General features: G+C 37.6%; 2 protein-coding genes across 2 annotated transcripts; both read left to right on the top strand.

Moving 5' to 3' along the window:
• Positions 1-17,556: 17,556 nt before the first annotated feature.
• On the top strand, positions 17,557-17,946 carry LOC150083121 (irregular chiasm C-roughest protein-like). Its single transcript, XM_090378397.1, has one exon. It carries the CDS (start codon positions 17,557-17,559, stop codon positions 17,944-17,946), a length of 390 nt encoding a protein of 129 aa, XP_090234523.1.
• Positions 17,947-18,055: 109 nt separating this feature from the next.
• On the top strand, positions 18,056-18,913 carry LOC150083120 (irregular chiasm C-roughest protein-like). The gene has a single exon (XM_090378396.1). It carries the CDS (start codon positions 18,056-18,058, stop codon positions 18,911-18,913), a length of 858 nt encoding a protein of 285 aa, XP_090234522.1.
• The last annotated feature ends 4,149 nt before the right edge of the window (positions 18,914-23,062 follow it).

Genomic DNA, 23,062 nt, shown 5'->3' with positions numbered 1-23,062 from the left:
ATCAGATCAACTCTTGCATAATGGGTTTGGGAAAGTCTTAGATAACCCAGGTGATATTGCTGATGAAGTAAACTGTCACTATAAGAACAAAGCCTTATCACTGTGGGTTGACATAACCATAAAAAGTACATAAAACTACATCACTGTACAGAATTGAGAAAAGTGAAAGGAAGAGTTGAATGTAATTCTGCTTTATTCTGTGTATAACGAAAAGTTGCAAGAGACAATACGGAAAAAAAATTTTTTCAAGTTTTGATACTTATGCATGATGTTTAAAAAATGAAGATAACACATTTTATAATTAACGTTTTTATTACATTCTGAATGCTTTGCATTTAATTTTTAATCCAACAATATAAACATTCATTCATTAAATCTAATAATTTGATTCTGTAGTTTGATGGAATTTATTTTACTTTAAATTTAGATATTTTCTTTTTATAATAATTGTTGAACAAAATATTAATAATGGCCTCAATTATCAAACTTAAAACTTTTTCTCTAAAATGACCATTTTTGTAAACATCATTTGAAAAAAGATTGATAGTTTCGAAAAAAATTTTCAAGGATTTCAGTAATTATGACTGAATAGATAATGGAAAGTGCTGAATAGATAATAAAAATTTAATGCAGTTATTTATTGAAATAATTTGCCAACATTCAGTTACTATACATTATTCAGGCACTCTGCTAGTTGTGCAAACGTAAAATTCTTGAGCTTTCTCATAATTGTATTTATTTTTAATACTATTTTCCAAGGCCTTCTCAAAGTGTTTTTCTTATCTTTGCTTCTTCTTTTTTGAGACTGTCTCTTGTAAATGTCTGCAATGAAAAATAGCTTGGACAGTTTGGAAATTGTGATGGACAGCTCCATGAATTAATTTTGGATACTTGAAAGCTATAATTATTCTCTTGTTTTTCCCATCAAATTTAGATGGCCCTCTTAGCTATGTAAGATGGCTCAAAATAATTCTCACCTACCTACCTACCTGTAACAATATGACATAAATAAAATGTTATGCTAGCTTGCTAGGACCACTTCAAAATTATACTTGACTTATTATTAGCATCTCATATATAAATTTTATTAACTTTTACAACTAGGGATATTTTAGTCTGCATGCACACAAGCCTATAGTTCATCAAAGGTTGCATGTAATTACACTTGATGTATTTATCTACATTGAAAGTTTCAATAAATAAAATTAACATTACTTATTTTACAAAAATTGAGGATTTTTTTTTGATTTTTTTAAACAAGCATGCACTTTTTCTCAGTGTACAAAAAATGTATTGTATGTCAGTGGATATACAATACATATGGTACATTTATCTAATCACACAATTTCATTGATATATTCTATATATCAATGAAATTGTGTGATTAGATAAATGTACCATATGTGCTATACTGTGTGGTTCATTACTGTTAAAATACCATTATTTTAGGATAACTATTATTAGCATACCAAAAACTTTTTTAGCAAACTTACCTTCGAATGTGTTCAGATGGCACAAAGCCTTTCCGTAATATAGCTTTCAACCATTTGCTAGTTAAAACAATATCCTTCAATGGAAGCTTTGAGCTTGCCAATCTACCCTTGAAACCTTCTCCAAGAAGGAAGGGTCGCAATCTGGCTCATCTTCCTGCCATTAACCGCAGTCGTCACTGCTATGTTCATGGTTGCACCACATACTGATATACACTAATTGCTGTGTATATATATATATATAATTTTTTTTTATTTATTTATTATTATTATTTTTTTTTCATTATTATTTATTTGACAATACAAAATGTATTTATTAAATCATGTTTGTTATCTGAACTATTATTTATGTAATCCAATAAACTCCTAATATGTTAATTCGTAAGTAATAGGTTATAGGATGTCCAGAATGCATCTTTATTGAGACTATGATATACTGGTCCTCTATAATGTCCCTGATATAAGTATTGTCTGTAGTAGAATAACTCATCCCCCTTTTAGGCATCAAGTAATAGCTAGTGAATAGGATTTTTTTTTCCCAATACAATCAAATCAACTTAATTGAAATTTAGGATTTAATTTCACTTTACATACAAAATAAAGTTGCTACTTGAATATGGATTCTGCATTTTGTGTGTTATGTGTCGGTTAGTAAACAAAATTCACATTACTTTGCACTAGATGAATATGCACATAGTTACATTGTTAATAATATATCTGGCTTGATCACACAAGTCAAGATGTAGGATCCTAGAAATTCCACACTCCTTAATTTTACAATACTTGTAAACAACAGGAAAGTAAACATTCCATTAAGTTTGGGAACATCATCTTTCACATACAGTTATGTAGTTAGCTGAATACATTTAACTCCCTGATAATAACTGAGAAGATTCTCTAATATGCTCTGTAGAAATAAGTATCTGCAGGTGCATTAATTATTTTTCCTTGTAAAAATAGATCAACCTGGCTAAAAAGCAAATGAAAAAAACATTGACTACATGTGAAGATGTGGCATTTATCTCTTTCCTGTAGCTGTGGGTAATATGAACTTTTGAGCATAAATTTTTTTCCGAAATCTAAATAAGCTTCCAAACTACATAGAATAAAAAAAATAAAAATTCAGTAAGAACCACCACTATCTACACTGCCAAGAGGTTAAACTGTCACATGAGAACATTAACTGCAGATTTGTCAAAGAAATCTAATTCAGATATCAGGGGCTCCGTAATTAAAAAATATCTCTGCACTTCCTCTTATTCCCTTTTCCTTTCTGATTGAGACCTTTGTTGTAAATGGTTTATCCTACTTCCAAAGCTTCATTTATAAACCAATTCAGGGAGGGGAGTGCCAGGGGTGTACACTCTGACAGTGAGATGAATGATTATATAAGAACTGAGAGCAAAGTGGACCAGAAATTATTGAAGATAAACATAAGAAAGTCACCTGGGGTGGATTAGATCTATCCAGTTATATTAAAGGAGGCAGCAAAGGAAGTAAGCAAAACCTTAACCATAAATATGTGAGCTTCCTTGGACTCGTGTGAAGTACCCATGGATGGGAGATGTACAAATGTGGCCCCAATTCACAAAGGAGGATCAAAGAGTCATACAAGTAATTACAGACCTGTTAGTTTAACTTCTGTTCCGGGGAAATTAATGAAGGCACGTGTTAAAGAAGCACTGCAGGATTAGCTGGACAAGACTTCAGTTATAGTTCAGACGCAGCATGGGTTTGTTAAGGGAGAGTCTTGTCTGACAGATTTGATTGGATACTATGATGTGGTCACAAGGGAACTGGATGCAAAGAATAATTTTGATATCATACACTTGGATCTTAGGAAGGCTTTTGATACTGTTGCACATAGAAGACTGCTGTAGAAATTGGAGCAGTGTGGCATTGGGACAAATTGCTGCTGTGGATAGAGGGATGGGGTTGGTTGGGAGAAGATAGAGAGTGGTAATCAATGGACCTCTATTTGGACTAATGTTATTAGTGGAGTAACCCAGGGTTCAGTGTTGGGTCAATTGTTATTTTCTGTATTTATTAATGAAAGTATTTCAGGCTTAATGTCTAAGCAGACAATATGAAGGCATATTGTCATTGGCACAGTTGTTAATGACAGTACGCTACTGCAACAGGATCCAGAAAAGTTGAGATGGGTGGTGAGGTGGCAACTGAAGTTTAACATTAACAAATATAAAGTACTGCATAGTAACCCCAGATTAATATATCAATTCTCTACTACACTCAGGGTAGTAGAGAATGAAAAGGACCTGGGGGTAATTGTGCAGTCAGATATGAAGTTTACTAAGCAGTGCAGACGGTCTGCAAGAGTAGCTCATGGTATCTTGTTAATGATATAAATGAATTTTTCTAGCAAGGATTAGGAGGTGATTATCCCCTTGTATAAGACAATGGTCAGGCCACACCTTGAGTACTGTATACAGGCCTGAAGGCCTCATTTTAGGAAGGATGTAGAACTAATGGAACAAGTACAGAGAAGAGCAACAGGATTAGTGAATGGAACAAGGGGTTGCTCTTACGAAGAAATGTTACGAGCGGTATGAATCCACCTTTCTCTTTTTGGATTAATTAAATATTCAGTAATGGATAAATTAACTATTAGTCTGATTTTCCCTGATTGCTGATGTATATTTGAATTGTGTTGAAATTCATAGAAATTGTAATACCATCAGCAAGGACGGAAATCAGTAAAGTCAAGTAAATGTTATTCGAAATTAGAAAAGAATATTAAATATCCTCTAAAGATCCAGCCCCACTCGTAACCTTGCTTAGGAGAAAAGTATATACAGTACAGTTCCAGCTGTATGAACTTCCGTTGGAGGGTCAAGATGTCAAGGGAAAAGTGTCTTCTCCTATAAACACGCTGGCATTCAGCAAGTTGGGAAGATGCTATAACAGGGGAAGATTAGTTCCTTCCCCATATAAACAACAAAATACCTTGAGCTCTTTCCAAATGATAGTGATATAGAATAACAATCTAGCTTGCCCAAAGATGGTCAGAAATAACATCAACGTCGGCAACGCCTTCGTAGCAACTGAGAAAATCGTGACGTACATAGGATTTGCTGCTCGTTAAGTGGTCTCTAGAAGAAGAGTCAACAGATTCTTGACCATGACATGGTACAAAGATTACCTAAGATTTTGGCCTTGGAATTAGAACATCGAATGAGGCAAGCGATGGTAAGATACCCGAAGGATGTGACCCTGAATATAAAAGCAGATGGAGAGTGTAAAAAAAAAAAGAAAAGAGAGAGTTAGGAGAGGAGAAAAAGTGTTGACGTCGTTGTTGTTAAGGATAGCATTAGTAAGAAGAATTGGAAGATAGTTCGATCTAGAAAATTAAAAGAGAGTCGCGACATTTTATGTATAGTGAAACGCTACTTAGTAAAAATTGGTCAGTGAAAATCGTATTGAGAAGTCAAGTAACTTCCCAGCAGCAGAATCAAGCAGAAGAAAGAAGGAAGAAAGCTTGAAGCAAGCCTAAGAGAGAGATAACGGTAAGCTAAAATGTTTCATCATGTATGTGTGAGAACGAGAGATAGTTTAAATGGAATATTACGGTGATGCAGTTTAAAAAGATGATTCCTTTCTAAGTTGATTTCTCTAAATGTTTTATATATGTTACATATGATTTGTATTAAATGTCGCGGTTCAACAGTTAGGTACCATGAATATTAATTGGTTAACATAAAGGTCTGATATTCTAATGTATGTTCTTAAAATATTAAATGTCTTAAATGTTAAATGCTTAAAATATTAACTATTTTAAATATTATATAGAGGAGAAAAGGGTAAAAGACGATGGTACCCAGTTGATATTCAACAAAGGCCAATAGAAATATATATATGTTTATGGATAGTATAGATTGTTATATTAATGGTATGGCCCTTGTAAGAGAAATATAATTATAAGGAATGATGGTATAATCTTAAAACGGTTTAAATCAAATGGTGATAATTTCCTAATCTTTAATAAGAAGATGAAATGTTATAAAAGTGAGAATGAGTTATATATATGTGTGTATTTCTTTTGTAATGTGTTTTATATATTGTATTAAATGATTGTTTTGTTACAAATACTGCCTCGTTGCTGACTTCAGATCACATCAGTATTCACCTGGGGTTGATTAAGTTCAATTAAAAATTATTGCGCTAAGAAAGGTAATTTCATTAAATTATTAATTAAATTCTTTCTTAGTTACACAACGCAAAAACAGATTCAAATCGCATGCATAGTAGAGGAAATAGGTTATTCATCTCATCTATTATGTATTAGGATATACGAAATCTGGTCCTAAACAAAGCCACAAGACACACAGATTAAGCCATAACTATGTTGGGGAAGATTATTGATTAAGGAGAAAAATTTAATCATGCAAACACATCTTAATGACAGCCTTTATAGCAATTATAGAATATTCTCTTCCCCCCCCCCCCCCCTCCAACAATCGTGGCCATTCTCCATTATCTCATTCTTTCTTCCCCCCCCCCCACCATTGTTGCCGTGACCAGCACGAATAACATTTTGTTGTCGCGATTAGTACAAATAAGCAATTATGGCTTTAGAAAATTAGGGGAAGTTTACTAAGGTTTCTAACGTTCATTAAGTATGTGAATAGGTATTAAAAGGATAAAAGTAAGGTCTGAAGCAAAAGTTAATGATTACTGATGTTCTGAGAGTATAGCAACAGGTATTATGTTTTCTGTTTTACTTAGCATTGCTGAATTATCATTATTATGAAATATATTATGAATTATGGTATTTTTATTTGATCATGCATAGCAACAAGTAGTAATATTTAATAAAATAATGGATATATATATATCTGGGCTTGAGAGTATGAAATAGTTAACTAAAGAAAATTTAGTTAGACAATTTGAAGTTTAAACTTAGATCAGTAGATCTATAAAAGGTTCAAAATATATATATATTAGTTACTGCTGGTTGCTAACCTAACCTTAGCATTATATCTTTTGTGGGGCAATTGTGATACAGTGGTTGATTTAAAAAAAAAAAAAAAAATGGAAGAACCAAGTTTAGAAGGGCCAAATTTAGAAATGTCTGAACCATTATTTCCCACCCAACCCGAGTCAACACCTGCGAGGGTGTATCCACCTCAAATTGCTGGTTTTCTTAATCTGGTCCCGATATACCACGGTAAAGATGACGAAGTTATGACGATTTCTTATTTTTTCGAGATATTAGAAGAAATCGCGGTCATTGCTGGATGGTCTAGTAGGGAGAAAATCGCAGTAGTTAAAAGCCGGCTTAGAGATTGTGCTGCTGAGTTCTTGTCTCACTCAATCGAGTTAAGATCAGAAAAAGATTATGATAAAATTAAAGAAACATTCTTGACAAGATTTGAACGTACACAACCTGTCATATCGCAATTACAGAAGTTCAGTAATGCTAGACAGGGAACAGACGAATCAGTTATCCAGTTTGGAACTCGTCTGAAAAATTTATGCAGAGCAGCTTTCAAAACTGAAAGTGAAACAGAGGAGGTCATAACTTTGAGAGATCAAACTCTCTTGGCACAATTTTTGAGCGGGTTAAATACAAAACTGAAGCGATTAGTACTAAGCCAAAATCCGGCCACTTTTCAACTAGCCTTGGACACAGCAATGCTAGAGGAACAGAATGATAGCCTCGTACAGAGAAAACATGTAACCATAAGCACGGTACAAACAACTGAACCTCAGATTAAACAGATGTTAGGACCAGTGCAAGAACAAATTCTATCATTACAACATTCATTAGAAAAGTTAACAACTAACAAAGCAGATCTGAACGGTTTAGAAAAACAAATGGCTTCACTTAATAACAGGTTTCAGCAGTATGCAGATGAAATTAACCAACAGTTAGGAGAAATTAGACAAAAACAATATAGGCCTTATTACTCACCTAATATACACCGAGATACAGCAGTCAGACCGATCTCTTACACTGCTCCACAAGGAGAAAGATGGGGAAATCGAGAAGCTCGCAATCAAAACGTATCAAATTACACCAGATATAACAGTAAGTGGCAGGGGCAAACTCAGAGACCTGTAAACATTGATAGGGATAAATGGTGTCAATATCCTGCTGAGAAACCACACGAACTTATCTACCGCCGGAGAGCGCCAGATAGAAATAACTACACTGGGGTGACACAAGTTGGGAGGTCCGTTATTGATAGAACAAATAATCGCTTTTCAGAAAATGTAAATCCTAGTTCCTCCTATGTCAGAGATAGAGGAGAAACATATGATACCAATAGGGGACGACGATCACCCAGAATAATAAATTGCAGGCAGGTAAACCATATGGGAGTTAATTCACATTGGCAACCTAATCGCCAAACGAGTTGACTAAAAAGACCCTTTCCATCTAAACCTCATTTAAGATATCGTAGAGCAGAACATGGCGTTTTCACTGCCGAAAATGACATGGACTTACCTCTAGTTGCTGGTTTAATTCAGGGCGTTCCAACTAAATTTTTAATTGATAGTGGTGCGTCAGTATCTTTAATTAGTGCAGGGATCTTTAATAAAATCAAACATCACAGGTCCTTGAAACAAAGACCCCCTGAAGTTACTGTTTGTGGGATAGGAGGTAATGTCGTGCCCATACGCACAAAAATTTCAGTAAATTTAAATTTGGATGAGAAGACATTTAAAGAACAGGTCCTCGTAGCCTTAGATGCCTTAAGTTCAAAATATGATGTTGTTCTTGGATCGGATATTTTGCGAAAACGATCTTTTGTCCTAGACTCAGGCAAACGAATTTTAAAATCTCTGCCACTAGGCATTTGCATGAGAGAAATAGGGGTTAGAGAAAGGATTTTAGGTGATACAAAACCCACTATAGGAAAACTAACATCTAAACACATTATCCCACCGAATACTGAGACAGTGCTTACTGTGCAGTGCGATCACAAGCTTTTTCCTGAACAGGCAGTAATAATCGAACCAAATTATAATTTAGGCATTAATGACCTAGCTGTTTGTTGCTCATTAGATCAGTTATCTCAAGACAGGCGTGTTTCTGTCGCGATTGCGAATGTTTCGGCCGAGCCACTGCATTTAGCAAAAGGGACAGGTCTTGTTAAAGTAGAATGTGTTAATATGAAAGAAGCTAATTTTGCAGGGGAGAAAGAGAAAGTTAGGAGATCTTCTCAAGTGTCTATAGAAGATTTCAAGCTGAATCATTTAACTGGTTCCCAACGAAAACAACTGTCTAAATTGTTACTTGATTACAGAGATGTTTTTGCCAAATCTCCTTCCCAGTTAGGCAATTCTAAAATCTTACAACATAGAATAAAGCTCACAGATGACATTCCAGTCGCACAGCGTGCATACCGAACGCCGTATTCTCTGCGAACTGAGGTAGATCGCCAAATTGATGAACTAAGAGAGGCAGGGATAATTTCTCCAAGCGTTTCACCATACAGTGCTCCGATCGTCATGGTTAAGAAACGTGACAATTCTTTTAGATTATGTGTTGACTTTCGAAAACTTAACGCGAAAATGGTGGCAGATAATTACCCTCTTCCTCAAATTTCAGAGATATTGCAGCTGTTATCAGAATCTCGTTTCTTTTCCACTCTCGACCTTCAATCTGGCTTTTGGCAGATCCCAATTCATCCTGCTGATAAGCACAAAACGGCATTTACAACGGGTCAAGATTTATGGCAGTGGGAAAAATTACCACAGGGATTACAAAATAGCCCAGCAAGTTTCGTGCGAGCTATGGGAATTGCTTTGCAAGGTTTAAAGAAACAATCCATCTTCTGTTATATGGATGACGTTGTGATAGCCAGCAGAACCTTTACTGAACATCTTGAAAGATTGGAAACTGTTTTTCAGCGACTGAGACAATACGATCTCAAGTTAAAACCTTCTAAGTGTGATTTCCTAAAGCCAGAAGTCACTTACCTTTGGTCATCTCATCAACTCTGAAGGCGTCCGTCCAAATCCAGAAAATGTGGAAGCCATCAAAAAGAGTTTAGCTCCTAAAACAGTAAAACAAGTCAGAAGATTTTTAGGTATGACAGGATTCTATAGAAAGTTTATTAAAGACTATGCAGAGATATCTTTCCCATTGACTAGATTGACAAAGAAAGACACTCCCTTCAAATGGGACGAAGCAACACAGGCTGCTTTTGAGAAGCTTAAAATGGCCCTGATAACAGAACCTGTTTTGATTTATCCTAACTTTTCCAAAATTTTCTATTTGTCATCTGATGCTAGTAATATTGCCATCTCAGGCGTTCTTGAACAGATTGCAGAAGATGGAGAGAAACATCCTATTGCTTACGTTAGCCGTCTGTTAAAACAAGCTGAAAAGTCATATAGTACAGTGGAAAAGGAGAGTTTAGCAGTCGTTTTCTCCATTTCGAAGTTTAGACCTTTTCTATACGGGTTTAAATTTCAGATAATTTCTGACCATGCACCATTAAGATATCTTCTCCAATTGAAGAATCCAACCCCGAGATTAACGAGGTGGAATTTAATGTTACAAGATTACGATTTTGAGGTTACTTACCGTCCTGGTCGACTGCATTCTGATGCTGATTATTTATCTAGACCAGTATTAGAGGAAGATGCTAAGCCTAAGAGGCAAAAGAAATCTAAGAATGAACATGTTGCGACGATGTCGACCGGAATTACGCTTGAAACACTGGTAATGCCAAAGGAAGCCTCTAAAGAGTTGGTAAGAACATTACAAAGAGAAGATAATAAGCTGAAATCGTTGATCACTCATTTAGAGGGGAAACACCCAAGCTTTATCAAGAATTCCAGATTCATACTATTTAAATGATGGTGTTTTATGCCATTATACTTTACCTGACACAAGATCAGCTCGAGAACAGCCTTTTGAGCAAATAGTGGTTCCACATGCATTAAAACGAGAGATCTTAGACGCTTGTCACAGTACTCCTTCGGCTGGGCACTTGGCGTTTGATAAAACTTTACAGAAGATACGGAGAAATTTCTTTTGGGTGAATATGTTTTCTGACATTAAGGCTTATGTGAACACTTGTCCTTCATGTTTGGAAAGAAGAGGATATAATCCAAAAGCAAAAGCTAACCTTATGCGGGTTCCTTTTGAAACAATGCCTTGGTATCGAGTAAGCATGGATATTCTTGGTCCACTGCCTACCAGTCTGGAGGGAGATAAATATCTGCTGATGGTCGTAGACTGTTTTACACGGTATGTAGAGGCAATACCACTGAAGACACAGAAAGCAGAAGAAGTGGCAACCGCTTTTGTGAATCATGTAGTTGCTAGACATGGAATTCCACAGATTTTATTGACTGACAGAGGAAGTAACTTCTTATCAACCTTAATGAAAGAGATCTATCAAAAACTAGGCATTAGGAAATTGGAAACCACTGCGTATCATCCGCAGTCAAACGCAAAAATAGAAAGGCTGAATAGAACTCTGGCAGCAATTCTATCGCATGTCGTGAATGCTACTCAATCAGACTGGCATACCTGTGTTCCATTGGCAGTAGCAGCATATCATTCAGCTGTACATTCTGCTACTCATGAAACACCAAATTATTTAATGTATGGGAGAGATATTGTGATGCCTCAGCACATCTGGACTTCAGGAATCCACCCTACATATGCTTCTTTAGAGCATTATTCAGAGCAAATGGTAGCAAGGATGCAGCGAACTTATGAAATAGTTCAGCAGCATCTGGAAGACGCAGTACAAACACAAGAACAATATCGCTCTACTAGAGCTGTAGATAAGCAGATTAGGGTTGGAAGCATAGTATATCTCTATACTCCTATGGTAAAACCAGGTAGAACACGCAAGTTGTCTCGACAGAGTAGTGGTCCATATCGTGTCATATCACAGACATCCGCTGTTAATTTTCAGATTCAACATATATATCATCCTAAGGATAAGCAACTGGTACATGTAGACAGATTAACGAAAGTGATAGATCGCAAACCATTTCCTGAGCTACGTTTAGAGTCTTCTGAGACTACTACATCACCTGAACGATCCTCAGAAAACACTAAACCAAAAAGAGTATATGTGGAATCAGAGACAGATGAAGAAGAAGAATGGGTCGAACCGGTTTTCTATCAGCCACATAGTTTACCCGTTTCAATTCCATTAGCGTATTTGCCAAATAGGGGTCAGAAGCAAGCGACACAAATAAAGCAAGACCAACAGGCAAGTCCACAGAGTGGAAAACAAGAGGAAACTGTCACTTTGCCAGTCAGAAAACAGCAAGTGCGTTCTCAGCCGACACACCAATATAATTTACGCAGCAAAGGCCATGAACCTCGTTTTATATCAGTTCCTGAAAAGGAAGATGTGAAAATACATCCTCAGGCATCAAATAGAGTAATTGTTCCTGAGACAATTCAAACATCGGATGAAGAAATGGACCAAAGTGGCCCCTCTCAAAATACTGGAAAAGAAGATGAATCTCAACCAGTTCAAGTCTGCTCTGAAGAAAGGGCAGAAGCAGCAGCGCCACACTCTGAAAATCAGAGTCTTTACGATCGATTTGTACGATGGGTCAACGAACCTGAAATTGAACCCAATCCCGAACCACTTCCGAACGAAATTGGGCGAACGATGGATATGATCTTTTAGTAAAGTGGATAAATGCAAAGGATTGAGCACATGATTAATCTCAGGAATTAGCATTTTCATGTATTGTACCTACTGATTTAATTCAGCATTAAAGGGGTTACCATAATGAAAGGTTGAAAAAAAAAAAAAAAAAAAAAACGGATTGTATTCGAATCTATCATCATGTTTTATCAGCAGTTGTTATTGGATAGCTCAACGAGCACAGATTGTTATACAGTATAGTTAGTAACACAGGAAGGAGAATTTAATTTATTGTAACTGAGAAGTTTCAAGCAAAAGCATAAGTTATTCTTTTGAAAAAAAAAAAAGGAGAATAGTGCCAGAACTTTTTATTAACTAATAGTGATGAACCACTATTACTGAGCAGATGATAATTTTCACCCCGCAAAATATATTTCGAGTATACAGGATTAAAAGAGGAGAGGAGGATTGCAAATGGTCTAGGGTTTTATTAGGCGCCCCCCCCTGGTCCCCTTTTGCGTTCTCTCTCTTCCTCTCATTGTAAGTCTAAATTCAAGTTCAAGAAAGAAGATTCAGAGTGATATCTAAGGAAGATAATATTAGTTCTTTTTGGAGATGAGACGAGGCATTTAGCCTGGGGACGGCTGTTCCTCCCAGTTACTATTTGTTTTATCATGTTTCTAAAGAGAAGAGTTAAGTGAAACAAGACCTAACATCGGAATTCTAAGATCAAGATAAGGGGATCTTCTTCTTGTGCTATTTTTGGGGGAAAAAAAAAAAAACTCATTTTACTCTTAAAAGATCTGGAGCAATCTACATCAGAATTTTAGTTCTGCAAATAATTGTCAAATAGAACTTTATCTATTCATTATAAGTCTTTCACATATGGAATTAAGGAGTTAATGACATTGTATTAACATAAGATCGTCAAGACAGGATAAATGCATAATTATTATCAACTGTTTAGTGTATGAAAAAAAAAAAAGGAAAAAAAAAAAAATCAGCTGTCTGATTTATGCCCTACTATTAGGTTTTATCAGAGGGCATATCACTCAAGGTTTATTTATAAAGAATGACTTGTAGCTATAAGTGCTTTGAACTTTTCAAGGCGAGCCGTTTATCTTGGGCAGAAAATTAAGAAATATAATACACAAGATCTAGTTTTTTTTGTTTAGAGTAAAGGGCCGCCTGTTTCCTTCTTCGAAAAAAAAAAAAAAAAAGATAATTTTTTGTCACCTAAAAGCTCGATATCTCAAATGACAATTGTTTACTCAAAGAGGGTTCGAAGTTCAAGACTGATAGATTATTTTCTATACTCTATGTAGGTTAAGAACGCTAAGAACTCGAACAAGGACGTTCGGAATGAAGATAAATTCAAGAATACTGCTGATTTTGGTTCACGTGATTTATGAAGTAATCAGCCACGCTACTGTGGAAATATGTAAAGTTGAGCAAGGTATATACAAATGTGGATCAGTGAATCCGTCAACGGATCTACTCAAAGTAATTCCTGCTGATAGTTGTATCAAGGCAAATTGCCATGATTGTGTAAAGCAATGGGTATCAATGTTATACCTTCTGAATAATACTTTAGTGCGGCCAGAACATATTGGTAGCCACAAGATCAATTAAATTATATGAGGTACCTACTACTTATACGATCGAATTTAAGACAGATGTGAAATGTCATGAGGAGAAAATATGCCTGTTAGGCAGAACCATATCGGATTGCAAAGAATTAGAATTTTTTTGGAAGATCCTACTTTACAAATTACTCATCCAAACTTTTCCCAGTTATCCCAAATTTCTGGATTTTCTCCTGGTCAAACGCCATGGACAGCTTGGCTCCAACAGTTAGTTGGTGATGGATTAACCTCTTGGTTTAAATTACCATTAATACTCTTGAGTATAATACTGATGTGTTCATTTATTTTTTCATTGTGCCTCACCTGTTTTAAGAAGTAATATGTTACCAAAAGAAATAAATAAATAAAAAAAAATAAATAAAAAAAAATATATATATATAATAAAACAAATTTTAAATTAGGAGAATGAGGGTGAAAAGGAGGGATAGCAACACGTAAGATGCTCTCACGCTTTATTTGTTAAAGCTTAAGAGAGAGGAAGAAAATAGTAAACGCAGTACCTTCTCTTCTCTACTTTTGAAAAAAAGGGGAGTGAGAGGTGGTAAATCTTTTCACCCAGAATACTTATTCCATTGGAACTAATAACAACAATTTGAAAAAAAAATCAATAAATGAATAAATTGAGAGATACTGAATTGGAATCATTCTTTTAAATAGGATACCCAAAAAGACATTCATCAGAAATATAAATGGAAAATCATAGTGAAATACGCCTCCCGTATCTGACTTTCACAAAACTGTCAACACTGGCACATACCCCCACAAGGGTTTCGCCAGATAGTACCGCCTTTGATTTGTATAGTCCAAGGGAATATTTAATTTCCCCGTTATCAAAAGTTATAATTCAAACAGATCTTCAAATTCGCATGCCCACTGGATGTGTAGGGAGAATCCTTCCAAGGGCTGACATTCCCATCAGTCATTACCTGGAAGTCGGCGCAAGCTTGAAAAACCCAGAATTGTGTGAAAATCTAGAAGTAGAATTATTGAATCTGGGTAGAATAGGAATAAGAATTAGACCCAGAGACAAGATAGCACAATTGGTGAGCGAACGCCCATTAACTATGCAATTATCCGAGATGATGTTGCCCAGTCTCTCTAATATAAATCACCAATCAATCAAAAGTCAAGGAATCCCATTCCAAACATCTATGGAAGATGCAGCGTACTCTATGGCAAATCACAGACGGGGAACATGCATAATTTTCTGCAATAAAGTATTTCAATTTCAAACGAGCTCCGTGTTTAAGGATATGAGGTCAGTAGAAAAGGATACAGTGCGGTTGGCAACCTGTTTCAGCAATTTGGGTTTTGATGTCATAGTACATCATGAGTTTCTGGTAAGAGAGCTAATCCACGCGTTACAACAAAGTGCGGCAAGTGATCATTCAGAGGCCGATTGTTTTGTGTGCTGCATACTAACTCATGGGGCAGTTGGCGCTTTGTTTGCACGAGACGGGAAATATGGCATGGAACAATTGTTCATACCTTTTTGGGAGAGCGCTTCCCCAACATTAAGAGATAAGCCTAAGATCTTCTTTATCCAAGCTTGTCAGGGTAGTGCTGCTTTGGCAGGCGACCTGATAATACCAGATGATATTCAAACGGAAAGCCCGGTAACCGAACCAGTTCTTCAGGCAGACATGCTTATTGTATATTCTTTAGTGTCTGAATGTATGTCGTGGCAACACACAGAAGAAGGATCTTGGTATATTCACAACCTTTGCGAATTGTTGGATCTACGAGCAGACAAAACGGATCTGGTAAGTCTTCTCACCATGGTAAATCGAAAAATGGTTAATCACTCAAAATTTATGAGGAGGACCTTAAACAGAAATTCTGATCGTGTTCCATTGATCACTTCACTCTTAACTAGGGATATTCTTTTCCTTCCAAAATGGAGGGAGATTACAGCACCTACGTCAGAAATACCCTCAACATCAATTTCTGACCGGATATTAAATACACCCTATCATGTGGAAACACCTGCTACCCTTCCCACGACACCCACAGTCCAGGGAACATCACCATCTTTATTAATGGATCCGATCCCGTCTACATTCAGGTGGAAGGAGCCACTTTCCCAACTCTACGCTTTCGTACAGGAGTTCCCAAAATAAAAAATAAAAAAAAACCACAATATGGGAAAATTACCATCTATAATAAAATAATTTTAAATCGCCATTAAAACCTAAAAAAAAAAAAAAAAAAAAAAAAAAAGGGGTATATATATTTGTATAAATATTTCAAGAAACCAAAATATTATTTTTATTCTTAGCCTTCTCCGCAGAAAGAAAAGATAGTTCCCATTATTAAAACCAACTCGGAAAGGATGCAGCACATACAACGTATTTGGGAAGAAATTTCGCAGTGGATTCACAGGATGTTAGCCTGGTTACTCCCCATAGTACGAGTGTCGCCAGAAGACCAAAAAGAAATGGAAAATGAAGTGAAGGAGATCCTTTCAGATCGTCTTCAAGTCATCAAAGAAGAAACAGAAGGAAGAAACTCGGGCGTTGCCATTATGGAAAGAAGTTCTGAAGCAGAAAAGGAAGCTAAACAGCCACAGATGACAGACTCACATAGTCTCGCGGAAATAAAGAAGACCAAGGGACGTGAAGAGAAGAATAGCAGAGACTTCGGAAGATCCAGTTCCAATCCTAGGGTGTACAAACCCCGCAGGCAAGATCAGCGTATTAGGCAAGAAGTCAGAACTACAGAAAATCAAAGGAGGGTGTTCCAACCCTACCTGACTGAGAGTAACAGAATTCCAGTGATAGAAGAGGAGGAAGATTGGGACAAAGAATATGCTCTCTTCGTAGCACAGAGAGAAAATGAGAGCTCTTCTCATCCCAACATAGCCAAACCTCCCGCGAAATCCTTCTTAACAGTTAGAAATACATATGAAGAGCAGTGGAGCAGCCCAAGTTTGGAAACTCCCGTCTATACACCTAAACTAATTCGGTCGGAAATTAGCCATATGACGTCAAAGCGTGGGTCAGCCCCTTTTCCCATTCCCGTGGAAAATTGGTGTTGTATAGACCTGCAGTTTTGTAGGGACACAACCGGAGCCCTCTCACCCAAGGAGATTGCTTTAATAACTTGCGATGGTTTGAAAAGAAATACTGTGTTTAAAGGGGGTTGTAGGTTTTCAGACCTACCAAAATATCTTCAAACCCAAAACTTATGGATTTGTGATAAACTTTTAGGCTTGCCTTGGGGACGAGGAGCATCCTCAGTCGCATTCTTCGACTCTTGGTTGAAACCCCTCACCCGCCCTTATTGTTACATCTTTGTGAAGGGATCAGAAAAGGCGAATTGGCTTAAAAATTCATTACCGGGGAAGACGATAATAAACTTGGATGATTTAGGCTGCCCGAAAAGAGATCAACTTCCAACAAGAAGGTTCTCTTTTCGCTGCTTCTGGGACCACCCCCTGTCCTTTTGTACCGTTCTTGCGGTCAATCAATATGTAGAATGGATTGTTCAGGAGAGTTTCGTGAAAAGAAGAGAAATACGATAAAGTTAATAGTTTAATAACAAGAAAGAAAGATTCTAGCAAGAAAAGGAATTAACGAAGGTACACACATTTTATTTAATGAATATTTTTAATCACTCATCTTTCCAGTTAAAGTTTACATTTTGGATTATGTCTTAAATAAACAAAAATAATATTAAAAATATATATATACCCGGGGCAAGAGGAAAGAAAAAAAAAAGGAATAGAAAATTTCTTTTCATAGGAAGAAGACCAGGAAGATGGAGGTGCAAATGAAAGAGTTCTTGCTGGTCATATTGCTAATTTTGAAGTATACTACATCTATGCACGCTAATATCTTTATTCTTCAGCCGCTTGATAGAGAAGCCATAGCAGGACAGAACGTGATTTTCCCATGCAGACTTATTCGTAATATTACAGCTAATGTAGCTTGGTTTGTCAATGGAAAGAATATAGACAATTACTATCGACCCCGTGGTCTCCCTGACTATGAAGTAGTTTGTTCTCCTAAAGAGAATGATTTTTCACTGCAGATTTCTGAATTACAGTTAACAGATGAAGGTGACTATTATTGTCGGGTTAATACTGAGGATGGACGTCAGTTCCGATCCAGCACAGCTAATCTGACAGTTTGTCACACCTCTGCCTCCTCTGATAGGGGAAGGTTCGTTTCTCAGTGGAAACGAGGGGGACCAAGCTACTCTCACATGTAAGTCTATAGCAGGAAAGCCACCCGCTTCATTAAGCTGGATTAAATACGATGGTTCCATGATAAAAGGATCCATACAATCTAGCCATGAGCCGTGGTCAGATAAAATTAGAATGACTTCCTATTTAAGATGGATAACTACTCTGATATCAGAATATGATAAAAGGGCTTTCTCATGTATTGCAAATCATGTGACTTATCCTCACCCTTTGATGATTTCCATAACAATCATCGTTAAATATAAACCAAGAGTTACCATGAAAGCAACTTCAAGAATTGCACGTGAGCATGATGATTTTAAGTTGAAATGTGAGGCGTTAGCAAATCCTGACGTTTTCTCATATCAATGGTTCAAAGGAGAAGAGCGATTAATAAAGGAAGGAAATGCTACGCTTATAATCAGGAATATTCGAAGAGAAAACCACAATAACAATTTCACATGCGTTGTACGAAACGAATTAGGATCAGCTCAAGTTTCATTTTTAATTACGGTATCATATGGCCCCACCTTGAACACGAAACTTAGTGACATTGCCACAACCTATGGTAACCCAGTTGTGTTGCAGTGCGATGTCAGAGGATTCCCATTGCCTACAGTAAAATGGTACTTTGAAGATAAGCTCATTCAAGTTGGCATTATTTCTACTCTAACGATCCCCAAGATGTCGCCAAGAACATCAGGTCGTTATTCATGTGAAGGAGTGATCCCGAATTTTCCGTCGGTAAAAGACGAAGCCTTAATTTATCTGAAGGAACCACCAGAAGGCATATGCAGTTCACATCTCGCAAGTCTTGGAGATGATGTTCAACTTCGTTGCGTTTTCAAAAATGTGCCTCCTGTCGAAAATCTGACTTGGAAAGGCCCGAATTTGGATGATTTGACCACACATATAGAAATGCAAGGAATAAGAAATCTCAGTAGTTCACTTATGATTAAGTCTGTACGTGTAGAAGATTTCGGTCATTATTAGTGTCACGCATGGAATAAATGGGGTTATTTAAAACTTACCATACCTTTAGAAAGAAACTGGTCAAAAGAAGCAATCTTTTTCACGTTAGGAGTCCCAGCCGGAATATTAATCATTATAACCTTAGGGACTGTGTTGTGGAAATTACGAAAACGTGGAAATAACATGGAAGAGATAAGCAACTCTTACCAAATATATTATAGTAGAAACATCACTGACGAAGAGAACATTAATAGCTTAGATCTGAGAAGAGAAGATGAAAGACAAGAAGTTCCCACTTAGATCAGAATAGACTGCCACTTAATCGGAATCGTTCTGAACTTGTGAACATCTTAATCACTGAGTCTTCTAATAAAGCATTTTCTTTTGATTTTTCTTGATGTAATCATGCAATACTCACATTATATCTTTGTGCTATACGTCCTATTCAAGAGAGATCTTCAATTCCAGTTTGCTAAAATCATCACAGGTGTTACAAATAGTGATGTGTTTTCTTCAAATTGGTCAAATAAAAGATGAAGAGAACTCAATCGTTAAAGAGAATAAGAAGAAAGAAATAAACATTTTTTTTAATGATTTATCATTTTCTATTAGATATATTCTGTTTCTTTGGTGAAACTGAAATTTTAGTTTATAGACTTTGTCATTTATTACTATATGTATTTTAATAATCAAGTAATTCATTGTTCATAAATATGCTGAAAGAATATATATTAAAGTTTGTTTTTTTTTATTATATGTATCATCTCTTCTGAGTGATTTGGAAGATAAGGAAAGACAGACTAATTGTGAAAGAAAATCAAAGTTGTTCACTCATGGAAGTGTTTGAAGCAAGAAAAGATGCTGATACAGAATCATAGCTGAAGCAAGCGGGTGATTAAGGACAGTAATACAAAGGAAGTGAAAGAACATAAACGGTGTGTTTTGAACATTCAGTTCTTTCTTTTTATTTTTGAACAGTTCATATTTAAGACTGAATGTTCAGGACTATAGTGAATCCCGAATGCAAAGGAATGGTGATTATTCAAGAAATAAATAATGCCTCAGAATAATATTATGTATGCTTTTCTTATGTAACGTTGTATTACTTATGTTAATGACTTAGAAGTATTCTAATAATCAATATTGCTACATTGATATAATGATAAAGTAAATATACCCATGTTAATCTTCAATTATTTAGTAATGTTATCAAATAATTATTTTATGTAAAGGAAGGAATCATTTTTTTGTTTGAAGTCGCACCTACTTTCCCAAAGCTTACCCAAGATTGAGTTCCTGTATTTTCATCCCGTAAACTAAATCTTTTTCTCGGGGGAGAGAGCAGTGTTACGAGCGGTATGAATCCCACCTTTCTCTTTTTCCCCTCGACGTGGGCACCTGTACGTGGTGAGGGGACCTCCCAGTGACGCTGCTGGACTTCCAGACTAGCATCACTGGGATCTAACGCCCATACCTTGGTTCCAGGGTTACATCGTTGGAATCCGGCGTGTGCAGCCGTGCGCCGCGACCCGTGGAAGCGGAAAGGGGGATCCTGGTGGTTGAGGGGCCCAGCCTTAATACACCACTTTGGCCCCTGCTTCGACGAGACGGGTGGTCCCGGACCGGCTCGACTGGGATCAATCGGCGGGTGGTATTATACTGCTAGGGTCAACTGCGTTCCAATAAGTCTCCCTCCCTATGGTCCTGGGACGGGATAAAGACTTATTGGTAACGTGGGTATGGTGTTCTAAGCGAACTCGGCGTCCCATTCGTGTACGCAGTACCTGCTAGTTCACGAGTGGGCGCCCCCTCGTAGGGCTCCGTGGTGGGTGAGGTACTTAGGCATCAGACATTTTTTCTTTACTCTCATGAGTAATTTAAATCCTTCTTCTGGGGCCCCAACAAGGCCCCTACCTAATCGCGATGATGACGCAGATAACACCTCTGCAAAACGAGCCAGAACTGAGGATAAACCACCACCATCAGTGACACCGCTTTTCCTCATTCTCCATTCCACCGGAGAGCAGTCCATTGGAAAGATGTCACCCTTCTTCATCCAGAAAGGATTAGAAGGGTTGGCTGGTTCACCCAAATCTGTTAAACGACTGCGTTCTGGCGACCTTTTGGTCGAAGCTACAAATATTAAACAGGCGGAAAAAATCCTGAACGCCACATCAATAGGGGGAATACCTATCATTGTAACCCCCCACAAAACTTTGAACTCTTCAAGAGGCGTCATTTCAGAGTGGGACCTTCTTCATGTTTCTGAAGAAGAGATCTGCTCTGAATTAAAAGACCAAGGAGTGACAGCTGTTAAAAGGATATCAATGAGAAAGGATGGGAACCTCGTCCCTACCCGAGTTCTCATCCTAACGTTTAACACCCCACGGCCTCCAAGTTCCATCAAGGCAGGCTATCTAAACTGCCCAGTGAGGATTTATATCCCAAACCCACTGCGGTGCTTTAGATGCCAAAAATACGGCCACTCACAAACATCTTGTCGTGGTAACCCTGCCTGTGCTCGATGTGGTGCGAAAGACCACGAGAGCAAGGAATGTTCAGCTTCTAAACCGATCTGTGTAAATTGTCAACAAGATCATCCTGCCTACTCCAGAGCATGCCAGCGGTGGAAGGATGAAAAAGAAATACAAAAACTGAAGACAGAGCTGAATATCTCCTACCCAGAGGCCAGAAAACGTATCCAACCAGTAAATAGCGGGAAACCTTCATACGCCCAGAAGGTTTCTGCTAAGTGCACTATCGGGACACAAACTGAGATGACTATTCCACCAAAAGAGTCATTCACCCCGATTGCATGCTATTTATTGAGTTCTCAAAAGCCCACCAAAAAAACACAGTCAGTTGCCACTCCTATATCCGTACCTCCTAGTGCTCCACCACTACCAAAACCAAGTGGTAAAGAGCCTGCAGTAAGAACAGAAACAATGGATGTAGAGAACAAGGAGGTACAGGATGAATCTGTCTTGGAACTCTTTGCGGAGGAAGAAATGGACACGGGACAGCGTCCATTCTTCCCCAAAAAAGATAAATCCAAGACTGACAAAAGTAAGCCCTCAGCACCTCGGAAGCCGCCTGATGGACCCACCAAGCCAAAGTAATGGCTAAATTCCTACAATGGAATTGTCGTGGATTCCGGCGAAATACTGATGACATCAAGGCCCTCCTGCAAAAGCACGAGCCAGTTTGCTTTTGCTTGCAGGAGACTTATCTAAAGGCAAATGATGATCCCACATTGCATAACATCACAATCTTTCGTAAGGATAGAATTGCGGATGGTCCTGCTCATGGAGGAGTGGCTATCCTTGTGGGTAATCAGACCCCAGTTCAGCCCTTGCTAATTACAACCAGCATTGAGGCTGTTGCAATTCGCCTGACAGTGGGATTTTTATTAACTGTGTGCTCTATTTATTTGCCACCTGGGACTGACATCTCCCAGGAAGACCTTGATGATCTTGTATCGCAGTTGCCTCCCCCTTTCTTACTTCTCGGGGATTTTAACGGACATAACACCCTGTGGGGTAGTGCAAACATCAATGGAAGGGGACGGGTCATAGAGCGTATGCTCAATGACAATGACCTTTCCTTTCTAAATACTGGAACAAACACCTTCTTCCACATGCCTACCCGTACCTTTTCTGCCATTGATCTCTCTATCTGCTCCCCTTCTCTACTCCCTTCACTCACTTGGGAAGTGGAGGAGAATCCATTTGGAAGTGATCACTTCCCTGTGATAACCTTGTTACACAGCGGGAGACCATGTCTTCCCTTCAGGTTACCACGGTGGAAGATTGATCAGGCTGACTGGACTGCCTTCCAACATCAGGCAAATTTTGAACTCAGTACGGTCAGTCAGGAGCCGATCAATGATGCAGTAACGTACATCACAGAAATTATCGTCCAAGCAGCTGCGAATACTGTTCCAAAAACATCTACCCGGTTTCCACCATTTCCCAAACCTTGGTGGAATTCCCAATGCACAGCAGCAAAAAAGGCTCAAAACAAAGCGTGGGGGATATTCCGTCGATATCCCACCACGAACAACCTTATAGTGTTTAAACGTGCACGAGCCAAAGCACGCTACATCCGCCGTCAGAGTCAAAGGGAATCGTGGATCCGTTTTACATCATCTATTACCCAGTCTACCAACTC

The sequence above is a fragment of the Mastigoproctus giganteus genome, chromosome 7 (genome assembly GCF_048544385.1).
Source record: "Mastigoproctus giganteus isolate SK-2022 chromosome 7, ASM4854438v1, whole genome shotgun sequence".
In the NCBI taxonomy this organism is placed as follows: domain Eukaryota; kingdom Metazoa; phylum Arthropoda; class Arachnida; order Uropygi; family Thelyphonidae; genus Mastigoproctus; species Mastigoproctus giganteus.
Note: the sequence above shows the minus strand (reverse complement) of the source record. Positions and strands in the feature narration are given on the sequence as shown.

Bases quoted from the DNA above. Each gene is read 5' to 3' on its own strand.
- LOC150083121 (XM_090378397.1), top strand. From the start codon at position 17,557: ATGCACGCTAATATCTTTATTCTTCAGCCGCTTGATAGAGAAGCCATA.
- LOC150083120 (XM_090378396.1), top strand. From the start codon at position 18,056: ATGACTTCCTATTTAAGATGGATAACTACTCTGATATCAGAATATGAT.